The 13,058-nt window shown below is 43.1% G+C and overlaps 1 protein-coding gene across 3 annotated transcripts, besides 1 other annotated feature; it reads right to left on the reverse strand.

The window, feature by feature from the left end:
- Positions 1-7: 7 nt before the first annotated feature.
- Positions 8-12,428, reverse strand: Nep2 (Neprilysin 2). 3 transcript variants are annotated; one of them, NM_001259985.2, is made up of 10 exons: positions 12,096-12,428; positions 4,346-4,851; positions 4,065-4,279; positions 3,754-3,930; positions 3,324-3,700; positions 3,158-3,190; positions 1,531-1,940; positions 1,015-1,265; positions 774-960; positions 348-654 (listed from the first exon to the last, which is right to left on the reverse strand). In NM_001259985.2, exons 1-10 carry the CDS (start codon positions 12,110-12,112, stop codon positions 503-505), a joined length of 2,325 nt encoding a protein of 774 aa, NP_001246914.1. In that variant the 5' UTR covers positions 12,113-12,428; the 3' UTR covers positions 348-502. The 3 variants fall into 3 exon arrangements, with proteins under 3 accessions (NP_001262260.1, NP_001246914.1, NP_524227.1); NM_001275331.1 differs by lacking the exon at positions 3,158-3,190 and having other exon boundaries at positions 8-654; NM_079503.4 differs by lacking the exon at positions 3,158-3,190.
- Positions 2,551-2,670: a mobile genetic element.
- Positions 12,429-13,058: the final 630 nt, after the last annotated feature.

Consider the following 13,058-nt stretch of genomic DNA (forward strand, 5'->3'; position numbering starts at 1 on the left):
TATCATTGTGTGCATTCCGCTGGAATGAAAAAGTGGCTAAAACACTGTTTAATATTTATTTTCAAATTGGAAATACAAAATATTTTGAAATATATATTCAATTATTATTTATCAAGCAAAAACTTACCACCAATTCTACACAAATGCTTGGAATTCGAAAGATGGCCTTAAAAATAAAATGTAAAATGTAAAACTTTATGTCGATATTGTCGCAACGCTAGCGAAATACTTTCCACAATTGCTGATACCTTTATGACCAATGGAATGTTAATGACACCTAACTATTTTAATTGTGAAATACTCTAGACAAATCCAATTGATGACAAATATTACAAAAAGCGGTAAATATTGTCGAAATCCTTACATATAGACACATTTTTATTAAATACGATTTTTGCATAATGGGCACTTATATACATATATTGTATGCGTATTCCCACTTGAGATTAACAAATCGTGTCACGGCGGACACAATACCCTGTAGTCACTGCCGGAGCAGTTCCTACCAAACCTCGCACTTTTGGACCGGATTCATGGGTGATCCCTCTGGACAATGGAAGTCCTTGGCGAAGTCCTTCATGTTGCTGAGCGACCCGAGGACTCGGAACTCGGATGGAGAATGCACGCCGGTAGTAATACGCATCTTGAGAGATTCTGAAAGAATAAATTCAGATTAGATTATCATGGAGCCGATCAAAATAATCCCGCAAGATAGTTGGTTTCCTGCGTTAAATTCCCTGAGTAGGTAATACGATTGCTTTGCATGTTCTTACCTTTTCGGTACTTAGCACACCAAGTCTGTCCGGCTGCCACCCAGAACATCTGCTCCGGGGTGTAGTCCAATCCCGGAAGCTTTGCTTCCGGTCCGTGCTTCTCAGCCCATCTGCGGTAGGCGATGTATGACTCCTTGACGCCACCATTGTCGGCGATATTCTCCCCCTGGGTGTTGATGCCATTCAACTGCGGGAAAAAAAAACACTGAGACCTTGTTCGCTGTACGGAGCAGTCACTTACGTTCAATCCCGTGGCCCTTTCGGTGTAGTTGCCGTACTGCTCAATGATGCACTTCGCCTTGGCCAGATAGGCCTTCTGGGTGTCCGGGTGCCACCAGTCCCGCAGGTTGCCCTTCACGTCGAACTGGCGACCCTGGTCGTCGAAACCATGGGTGATCTCGTGACCAATCACGTAGCCAATGGCGCCAAAGTTCATGTACTTCGGACGTTGGGCGTTGAAGAAGTGCCCCTGCAGGATGCCGGCCGGGAATTCTATAAAAGGAAAAAATTAGTAGTGGGGAATTTGCTGGTCGCGTTATTAGTTTTCAAAACTACAGAAACTTATTTGAAAAAGCTTTGCCTCATCGAAACTGGAGGTACACAAATCAAATATTTAAGTTTTATGAGACTTTAAAGTGTTTCAGCTTTAAAGCTATTTTATTTTTATTCAAAAACAGCTTGCTGTGGCGAATAAGAAGGTAGTAAGGCTAATTTTATCAGAATTCCTTCACCGAATTTATTTTTGAGTAGGACTTACGAATACTGTTCTCTAAGGACGAGTAGAACGCGTTCACGATCGCCGGACGAGCGTGGCGAACCCAGTCCGTCTTGTTGACCGGCAAACGAAGCTTGTTGAACGAGTAATCCGTGCCAAATATGTTCATGCCCAGGAACGACTCGAAGTACTTGTCGGGATCGATGTCGAGCTTGGCGTAGTAGGCGGCCAGCTTCTCGTTGTCGAGCATCTCGTCCGGATAGCCGATGTGGGTGGCCATGCTGTGCAGCTTTAGCTTGGCCTCCTTCTTCGTCTTGGCGTCCATCCAGTTGACCTCGTCCAGGATGTCGTTGAACACGTTGCGGATTTCGTTGACCATCTCCAGGGCGTTGGCCTTCGAATCCTTGTGGAAGTGCTTGCCCACGTAGAGCGATCCCACGGAAATGCCAAGACTGATAACCGATTGATTAGATGGCGCATGGTGGCGTTTCGATTCAATGTGATGTCGGATGTTGGAGATTGTTGATTGGAGGTGTGCAGTTATTAAAATGGTGAATGTACACAACACAAATAATAATTAATATTAGGAAAAAAGATCTGATTGGGTCTGATTGCATTTGGTCGCAATGCACAGTGCACTTTTGAATAAAGTTAGGGACCTTGAGGGCAATTAAACCCAATGCGAAACAAAAAGTGCACATTATTGCCTACGAAGCTCTACATATGAATCTATGGTTTCTTTCGTCTTAAAATGTCACCACTTCTCTATCTGACGCTTTTATTGTACATTACCCATGGACGTCAACAAATTCTGGTTATTAGCTAGATACCGCTACCAAAAGCGAAACCAAAACAGGAAAGTGGATTTCCCGACATATACAATGGGCATATTGAGTAGTCTGCCCAAAAACTTGCAATAAAATAATATAAAATATAGAACGCTATAGACTATCAGATACCTGTTACTTAGCAAGAGGGCGATTTTGTTTGGCAAGATAAATAATAAATTAAAATCAAATCATTCTCCCCAATCCTGGCAGAAAGGCTTTTTGTGATTAGAGTGGGCGTGGCGAAAATGTTTTAGGCGTATCGACAGAAAATGGCAAGACATATAATAAAACGAAAGAACTCGAACAGCCTTTAAATGTGTGGGCGTGAAAGTTTTAGGTGGTTTGTGGGCGTGGCCAAAATGTTTTATGTATATCGATAAGAATTCGAGAGGCAAATAATAAAGTTGAGAAATAAAATCATTTTCACTAAATCATTAGTCCTGTAGCAAAGATCTAAAGCAAACATGCACAGCGTAGGAGGTACAAAATCCTAAATCTTCCCTAATTTTCCTGGTTATTATTGTTTTTGAGATACGGACGGGCAGTAAAACGGACAAGTTACTCGGCTAGCAATCCTTACGAAGAATATTTTTTCCTTTACTGGTTCAAAGAAGCATTCTTTTCAAGACTGTCCCTATTGCAGCTTATATTCGCCCGAGCTTGTTCGAACATTAGCTTAAAACTATGAGTTCTAAAGACCGATTCCGATATACCGATCTAAAAAAAAGGAGCGAAGAGTAGCATGCGATTTCGGTTTAGAGTGTTTAGAGTGTGTATGAAATGTGTGTTAATTGGTCTGTTTTTAAGAAAACGAGTAATGCAGTTCTCTAAATAAGTACCTATCGAAATCATCTTCGCATACTTCATCCATGCTGCAAATCACAAAGAAATCAAAAGAAGATACAGAAAAAGGGCAGAGATTCGAGATTCGAAACACGAAATACGAAATAGAAGCACCCCCGACGACCTTGGCCCTGGGATGGGTGATAAGAATACCCCACTAACCTGCTGGTGGCGATGTCGACGCACTCCTTCCATCTAGCCTCCTGTTCCTGGCGCCCCGAAAGGGCTGTGGCGTACTGCAGCTGTCGCTTGCGGAACTCCTCACTCAGAAATCCCACGGAGAAGCCGTGGATACGCCAGAACATATAGTTGGCGATGACACGCTTCGGCGTCTTGGCCAGCAGCTTGCCAAGGTCCTCGAAGAAGCTGGGCACCGACAGGTTGATCATCTCGTCCTCGGCCACGTTCAGTCCCTCCGGCAGCAGGGCGTTCATGTAGTCCACCCACTGCACGTAGGGGTAGGCGGCCTGGAGCTGCGCTGGAGTTCTTAGATTGTACAGCTCAGAGGAGTTGCGTCGCTTCTCGTTGGGCCAGGAGATCTACGGAAGAAGGCTGCTGATACTCCTAAACTTAATCTATGTCAGACACTTACATTGGCCAGCGCCATCTCGAACTCCAAAGATAACAGCAGCTCCGTCTTGGCCAAGTCCCTATTTGCTCCGAAAAGAACCGCGATGTCAACCATATACTTGTAGTATGCCGTCACCAGCGTCTCATTGAATCCTTTCACGAGGTACTCGCGACTCAAGGCCAGGGAGGACTGGTCCAGCTAAAATGTAGGGAGATATCCAATTAAAATTGCTTTACTTTATAAAATCGAAACCGCATTTTTCAGTTAATATCAGTTGATATCAAAAACTTTTGGAGTTGAAAGCCATTGTTACTTCTAAATAAAGCACTCACATCTATAAGCCGCTTAGTGCTGTTCTGCAAATCCACTCCGATTGAAAAGTCGATGATGTAGTCCATGCTAAAACCGGCGGTGCGGAACTTCTTGACCTGCTCCTGCCAAGTCCAGCTGTCGTCCGCGTTCCAAGAGTCTCCCTTGATCAGCGGCCAGCCGCCCAGCCTCTCGGCCACGCGAGTTATGGGCTCAGGGCCCAGGGTCTCGATCAGAGCTGCGTAAAGAGCAAATATAGTATCGAAATAGAAGATAGTAAAGTAATCCCAATTCAGTGGCTCACTTTTGTTCATGCAGGCCTTGTAAAGCAGGTTGGGCAGTCGGAAGTGCTTCGGCTCCGTTTCCGGTCGCTCCGCGGTGATGATGTCCTTCAACTGCTCCTGCAGCTTGTCGGAGATCACGGAGAAGGTGCTGATGGAGACCTTGTCGTCGGGGATGTTCTCCTCCTCAAGGTATGTGCCGCAGGCGAACTCGTAAAAGTTGTCGCACGGCTCTACCTCGGGCTTCATCTTCCGCAAAACGGTGGAAGCCGTGTGGATGCACTCCTGGGTGAGGCACACGTCGCCCGAATCGCCCGACTTGCCCTTCGAGGCGGTGCCCGTTGGAACCTGGTTGATGGTGGTGCTGTCGCCGTGGAGAGCAGTGGCCTGGGGATTCGACGGGGGACTCGTCCTCAGCACTTTGCCAATCCAGAGACCGAACCCGGTAGCAAGCACCACGAACATGATGCCCAGCGAGACCAGCAGACTTTTTTCCAATTTGTTACGGCGACGCCACCAGTTGGGGTTTCTGTGCAGTTCAAAAAAATGATTCGGTTAATCAGGGCTAAGCACGAACGTTAAATTAAATACAATATGCTGCCATTCTGTTCAGTTTCTCATCAGCTTTCCGACTCACTGCACAGGTACTATCTACACTGTGTAGCAGGGTTTTGGTGCAAAAGCAGTTATGACAGCAGTTAAATGTAGTCTTGAGAAATAAGGGATAGTGATAGTGAGTTCACTTGCCTGCTAAAAGGCAATTGTTGACCAACTTCCGATTCCCCCAGATCCACCAGACCCGCTGCCCGCTGCCCCCTGGCCACTGCCAAAGTAGTTGATTTGGCAATTTGTAGCTATGAATATTGTTGTTATTCCGCCGCTTAACTGGTTACATTTTGTACACACAAGTTTGAAAAGTCATTTTGGCCGTCGAACTTGTTACGACATTTCAGCGTTTGTGTTTGATGTGATTCGAGAGTGTTTCGCACACACGAAACCTCGGGCAGAATGATTTTTAAAGCCCACCCATTTCCGTGGTAAAAGAGGTAGCTCGGTGAAATCAGTAGCGAAGCGAAAAAAGATACACCAAGTGCGATGAGTTTTTGCACGCTTCAATTATTGTGAAATTGTGTAACCTAGTACGTAAAACCAAAGGCGAGTACTTCGGGTCAGGGCGAATATGCGTTAAACAGGCGATTAGGGCACGGGCCGTGAATAAACCCGATCTCGCCCAATGTAGGTTTATGGATATATGTACATACGGCGGGCGGAATTCCGCGACCCCGCCCTGCGGAATCCGTCATAGCTGAGTATTCACCGGAAAACCCGAAATACGCTCAAGTCACCGGCTTTAAATCAATCATCCGGTTTAATGTAGCTGAACGTTTTGCCTAACGCTAATGACAAAGAATCGCAAGCACCAAGCACCAAAAAAAAGTTAATGATTGGACTCGTGATTAATATGAGTGTTCTAGGTATTCTTCCGAGAATTCACATTTACTTTGCACATGCACTTTGCCATCTTCCTACGTCGTATCTATGAGCACTTGTTGAAAAGGCGTCATGGTACCTCGACAAGTAGTATATCCAATGTTGTTTTTTGATCGGTGGCCATCTAATAAATTCACGCCGGCTAAATTTCGAAATTTCGCGAGTTAAAGCAAAGTCAATCGCAAACCAGTTCCCTGAATGCTTAGCCATTTTGGCCAGCGATGAATTGCTCGTAACAATACGGCATTTACGGAGTTGAACGACACTACAGACCGACCTCAAAGCGAAGTGAAGTGCAATGCTCTGGATTTTCTACCAGAGATGCGAACAGTGCAATAAACTCGTAGAAAAAATGATTCTGCACTTATGTAACATGAACGGTTCCTAGAAACATAATTAAATATTACAACCTTTACAACAATATCCCAGAATAGCAATTTATGTGAAAACTGAAATGACAACAACCATAAGTTATTGTAAGAATGCAGGCATACAGGGTCAGTATCGACTGTTTCTAGAAACTAAATTGAAATCTATGGAGTGATGGAACCTGGAAATTGAGTTTAAAAGAAAGACACATAATTGCAAAATGTATATAACATCCTAATTAAATCAGCGTCCTTAGTAACTTTTTACAAATATCATAAGCTAATACTGCTGTAGTATAATTATATGTACTTTGTGTTAATAGTTTAATTATCTGAGAACATATTAATGCTAGGCTAAACTTTATATTCTGCCAAACTTTTTAAATAAAATGGTAGAAAAACTATATGGGGGAGAAACTACTTCTGCTTCTTCTTCTTCAATTGGGAATAAACACGAATTCAACTTGATTGAATGCAGCTTACTAATTAGTAAGCTTGTAACTTTTCAGTCCGTTGTATAACCCTCTCGCAATCTCTGAGCTGCCAAATATGAGATATGACTACTGATTGTTGCTCAGCACAATCCTGGTCAATTAAGTGAGCGTGGAGGCAGATCGTGCCCTTCCTTTGCCTGTTTTATCTTAGCCGGAGATCACGATCGCCGAATCAACGGAATCCCGGATATCTCTGCTCGTCGACTGACGCAAGGTCGAAACACAGTCACATTTCCCGGTTACCCTGTTCCGGTTCCAAATCGGAGCCCGATGGCTATTGGGCTATTGCGTCTATTGCCTTCTTGGCTATTGCGGGGCACCCGCTTTCTCGGCCGTGAGTGCACAAGTGCTACCAACGTTATGTAATGGCCACGTTGGCGGTGGCGTAGGGCAGGGCGCAGGGCGGTGAGCAGAGGAGGTAGCGGGCGGTACTAGGGCCCGTGTCAATAGGGCGGCCAGTTTGAAGCCCGCCTTTGTCTGCGTTCCCCAATAAATGTGTCAAGTGCAGGCGGCGTGCCTCCGCCATTGACGTGGCCACCTATACTTCACCCCCTTCTCGGAAAAGTGAATGAATAACATGAGCGGAACCCGGCTCCGGCAGACCAAAATTTAGTTACCCTGTTAGTTAATAAGTAACTAAAACGAAAAACTAAAAACTATAAAACCACAAAACAAAGAGGCTTTTATATTGTTCCTGTTATTTTCGACTATATATTATATTTTGACTACATTATATATTGCCTAAAAAACGAGTCATAACACTCTATATACAATACATTTTTTTTCCATTTACTTGTCGATTATCCCTTTGGAAACTGTATGATATATTATATATGTAGTTGTCCGATCTGGTTCATTCATACAATGGGAAGAAGTTTGTGAAGAAACGGACTGTCGGACATCTGGACATGGAAAATATATATGTATACTTTATACGATCGCGAATGACGAAATCAATATACTCTTTGCAAGGGTATACAAGTAAAGCGTCGAAATATGCACACGTGAAGTGCGCCGAATGGTGTGAGTGACGTTTGGAATTTTTTAGGCTTCGGGTTCCTTTGTTCAGCGTTTAATATGTTTTCGATAGTTTTGGGTGTCCCTTGGCGTTGTCTTCATTAAATTGCCAAGCCCTGATTGACAGCCACCCATTTAAAGTATCATCAACCGCCTTCTTGGCCCAAAAAATGATATATGTGGGCTCCCTTGAGCCCATCCGCCAATCGACGAGCATTCACCTTGTCAGGGCTAATTGTCGATGATTGGGGGCATATGTACATTCCTCTGTCAAACTGGTTGAGGAATTTGGCTTGGGTTAAGGAATTAAGGCTGCGGAATATAGCTAGTCGGATAAAATACATTTGAGATGAAAATACAGTTCGTAGAGGAACCCATTTTATTTCCCCAGAAACCATAATGGCCTTAAGTGTGTTATGGCCTTAAGTGTGCAGAAAAGTGTGAAACTAACCATCGAGTGGCCAATTTGGACCAATCATTCTGGAAAACTGCTGTTCAATGTGACTCAGTTTAAGGTAAATCTGCGAAAACTCTATTCTATCAATTAGGAGACTACTCCCTACACAGTGAAACTGCCTGGTTCGTAGTCACTATTTTTGCGGCTGTTGGACTTTTCGTAATGCTCAAACAAAGTGCTACGACAAATTGCCTTTCATGTGTTAATTTGTGCCACAGACACAATTACCTAATACATTTTAATTTGAGCGAGCGATGCGATTGCGATGGCGGTAGCGACTAAGATTCAGGCGTCACTTACTTGCCCGAATTGTAGATGAGCGCTTTTAATTGCCCAAAGAAAATTTCAAACATCCACATAAGCGATTTTACTTATCTGAGCCCCACTGTCCGCTTTTGCGTCTGTGTGCTTTTTAAGAGGTCGCTGAGATATATTTAGTAAGTGGATCGATCTAAAGCAGTCAAGAATTTTTAATTCCAAAAGGAATAAAAACACGCTCAGCTCAATACTAATATCTATAAGGACGTTAGGACGTTAAGTATAACTAAGACTAAGGATCAAATAAAATCAAAATATTGTCACTTCTGATCCCTTGCCAAAGATCTTGACTTAGAAACTCAGTCTTCACAAACCGCAGTGCAGTGGCAGCGCTCCAATAAATTTCAATAATCGCATTATCTCGTGGGCTTGAACTTGGCTGGCCTAAGTGGATTTGTTGCGGCACGGAGATGGATCTTGGCCAAGGCGACGGTGAGTGCCGGAACGGAGCAACAGCTGCAGCCTGCGACGACAAACCTTTGAAACCCACTTATTAGCAGGAAGAGGGCAATTTGCAGCAGGAAGAAAAAGCCAGCGACAATGCAATTTGCCCAGTGCCATGCCACTTAATTTTCTACCTTTAATGGGCTTGCGGGCAGGAAGGAAGGCGGAAAAGAAGACCGGAAAAGCGGGAAAGCGGGAAACGCCAGGCGCCACAGCCAAAGCCAAGGCAAACAAATCGCAGGACGCATATTGAGAGGAATGCGAGGAGCGCTGGGGTCACACTGGTGGGCGGACGGGTGCTTCAATTGGCCGCGTGCATACACTGGCAAGGCCGAATGCAGTGGTTTTCTGCTATCGCAAGGCATTTACTGCGAACGGCGCCTTGCATGCCAAACAAAATGGAAATTTTCCCAAGTCAGCATTGAATTGGCCCAAGTTCACTTACTTTATATGCGTCAACCGTTACGACCATCGGCGAAATTTTCAACTCGCGATTTGACCTCAGGTATTGACTTATCAATAACAAAATTAAACACTTTTTAATGCAAATACGCAGATAAGTGAAGAAAAAAATTTCAATTGCGCTCATTAACTGCATAATTATCAAGCGATGCCTCGTACTAACTGTCTTGCTGCACGTTCCCCCCAAATCAAAGCGGACAATTACGTCCAATTACGTGAAGAACCGAAGTCGAAGTACTTTAGAGTCCACGAGTTGCGACGATCAATCATCGGCGTCACAAGTACGCAAATTATTCTGATTTTATTATGTGCCAAATGACTAATAAGCCGCTTACAACATCAACAACAATCAAAGCCAGAAGAACGAGAACGCCAAAGCGATGAGAGACGAATAAAATACCTGACCATTACGTGAGCTACACACTCCACTGTCTTCCCGAATTACGGAGAACCTTTACCTGAATTAAGACTGTCGTTGACCTGGTTTTTAGCGAGCAACGTACGTCTCATAAGGAAGCCAAAAGAATTACCCAGTACCAGCCAGACCCTCCCACTGGAGCGATAAATCATTGGCGATATGGCCAAAAAACAACTGCTGGCGAAGAATACAACTGCGGAAGGAATCTGGATGAGTTGATTACCAAAACGTGCTAACGCGCATTACAATAAGGGCTTTTCATTCTAGATCAATTTTCTTAATCAGAATCGACAAACATTTAAAATTCTATACACTAACTACAGGCAGTTCCTATTAAAAAGCTAATCCTGAAAAAGCAGAAACCAGGGGTCACATTCTCTTGTTAAGAGGGGCAACTTCCCCAGAAGCGACTAAAAATAAACCTTAATACATATGTCTACCGATATCCACTCTCCAAAATTAGAATGAGCCTGCCAAATTCCGCTTTCTCCAAAAGATTTTGATGGGCGTCGTTTTAAAATTTAAGCCCGAGAGAAAGTGCCCACCAATCGTGTTTAGAATCAACTTGCTGCTATTTAAAGCCCATTCGGCGAGCTTGTATCTATAGAAGAACTGAGCCCGCGTAACCCACGGCTTTATTCGTTGGTTAAAGGGGGAAAGGTCAGTAAATGCCAAGGGGGGATGGAGTATCTGTTAACCGCAGAAGTTACCTTCAGCGGAGAGCCAGCAAAACGAAACCGCAAGGCCAAGAAAACTGTGCTGACCAAAATTGGAGTTGCACTAAGGTCTGCGTGCAATTAATTATGCAATTTGAGCAAATAGCTGCCAAGCAGTAAAAAACATAAGCCCCAGACCGACAAGAGAATCAACAATTCTTGGCTCTTTTCTCCCCCAAAAACCCTGACCAAATGTAAGGCATTTTGTATGAGTAAAATAATGGTAAGACCGGATAGGCGATTACGTTTATCATTTCTATTTTATACGGCCATTACTTTTGAAACGCATTCCTTAGACGTTTCGTCAATAATCCGACAGAAATCCATATGCGGGGGATTTGGCCATGGAGCATTAAAGGGCATCAGTTGGGTTACGCAATGCTGACCTAGAAAGATTCGCATAAACAAAGTGAGCTAACTTTCGACTGCACCTATTTGTTTACACTCGAAATAAACATGTGTATATATTGTACATAAGTAGAAAACGTGATCGGTCGAGATGTTACCAGCTGATAAGTTGAACCGGCGTGTTTATGCGGATTCGATTATCCAAATTCTTCGGCCAGATCAGACGATTTAATTAACTTGTAAACAAGGCCATCTTGGTTGAGTCAACACCGAAATTGCCAATTTGGAATTTCTTATCTATAGCAAATACATATTTGTATTTGCTTCTTAAACACAACCATTGAACAAGATCGGTGCCATTAGCAATACAATGGCAATTTTTTTAGGATTGTATCGTAAATGCCAAGAGTTTTCTACTTCACAGAACAATGAGACGTGGGCAGTGGGAACCGGTAGTACATATGATGTGCCTAAACAAATTCCGGTTACACGTCCCTGCGCAAAAATTCTAATGACAGGTAATTCACAGACATAATAGAATAGGAAACGATTCGATTACGTTTTAATGACCGTGCGATTTAGTTCAACTGCAGAACACGCATAGTCCCTTGCCACAATTTTATGTTTATCATTGCTTATCAAAATCATCGGGCTTCAAAATATTGTAGTGCCTAATTAATACTACTAATATCCCAGGCTCGTATGTGAAACTTCCCAACGTCGTGGTTGTTTGAACTCGATTCACCGAAAGGTGAACAGTGAACCCTAGCCAACAGAAACCCGTTTTCAAAAATTTATCGATGCACCTGAAGCCAAATGAAGATTTGCCGGGAGCTGGCTTTAGTTTTATTTGTATTTTTACTTTGTCATTGCCAATCCACAGTCAAAAAAAAGATAGTTTTGGACCCAATAGGGTACTGGAGCTATCTGAATCTCTTACATCTTTGTTCCCTATCACAGGAAATTTGAATCCGTACGATTAGATTTAGTATAGCATTTTCTCTCTGTGCTATGAATTCGGTGGGCCCAGTTCCAATGATAAGCCCCACAAAACGTGTTTTTAATAATCATGCGCAGCTTTCTTTTTACACCTAACCACCTCGGATACGTATGTGGCTGAATGCCAAGTGGATGGACAGTCAAACCGCCTGTGCCACATAACTTTGAATTCGAATACGGATTCGGATTGGAAGTTCAGGAGAAGCAGGAATCGAATTTTGGGCGAGGTGCCCATACTTACTGGATTACCGTCTGCATGTTGGCCAATTCGGCTTAGCTTGGAACTTGGATTATATAATTTACTTGGTTTATTTCGAACCGTACCCTCAAAGAGCGTTTGTCAAACGAATAATATGATTTAATTGCACTTAGCCAGCATTGAACAAGACAACAAGTGTCTTCAATTCGAAACTTTATGGTTTATTGACTTAGGTTTGCCTATCTATTTAGCAAGCTATATTCATTTGCACAGCGCTCCAGCCACCAGCAGCCCGGAATTTGAATCAAACTCCGCGGATCAGAGGTGGAATCGCGTGAACTTAACACGGCAACGAACGAAAACAGACTGAGCTCCGGTGCTCCATCGCAATGCCTTATAAAAACAAAAGAGATAAGCTCTCCGCCGGTTGGCTTAAACTTGGATACTCTGCGGCGAGGCATTCGCACACGATTCTTTTCGTTTGAAACAATGCACAGGTGTATTGCGTTTAAATTGAATCCATTTTGGGATACCAAAAACAACGGAATCCATTTAGGATATATTTCAGGAACCGATGGCTCTGGTAACACTGTAAAAAAAGAGAACGCTTTTGCATCGACTATCAGATGCCTGTTACTCTGTTAAACGGAGATGGAGTACACTTCGCGTCACCAGGTTAGCGACCCTTGAATAAAAATCTTTGATGTGAGATGTTTGGAAATTTTCTTCTATAAACAATTCTATAAATGAAAAGTTTGTATGGGATACAGTTTGTTGTTTATAGATTTTATTTAAGTAAAAAAGATAAACAATCCATAAATGGGTAAATCAAAATTGGGTCATCAGGATAGCGCCCCCTACGATAATTTAAGTTTTTTCCATTCAATCAGAATATTTGTAAAGGAAATTAAGAATGAGTTGATCCTCCTTTGTTTTCAAAGACTTCGCTCATTCGTCTGGGAAGTGAATCATATATTTTTCGACGAAAGTAAAACAAAAGATAGC

Source organism: Drosophila melanogaster, chromosome 3R, assembly GCF_000001215.4.
Source record: "Drosophila melanogaster chromosome 3R".
Taxonomy (NCBI): Eukaryota; Metazoa; Arthropoda; class Insecta; order Diptera; family Drosophilidae; genus Drosophila; species Drosophila melanogaster.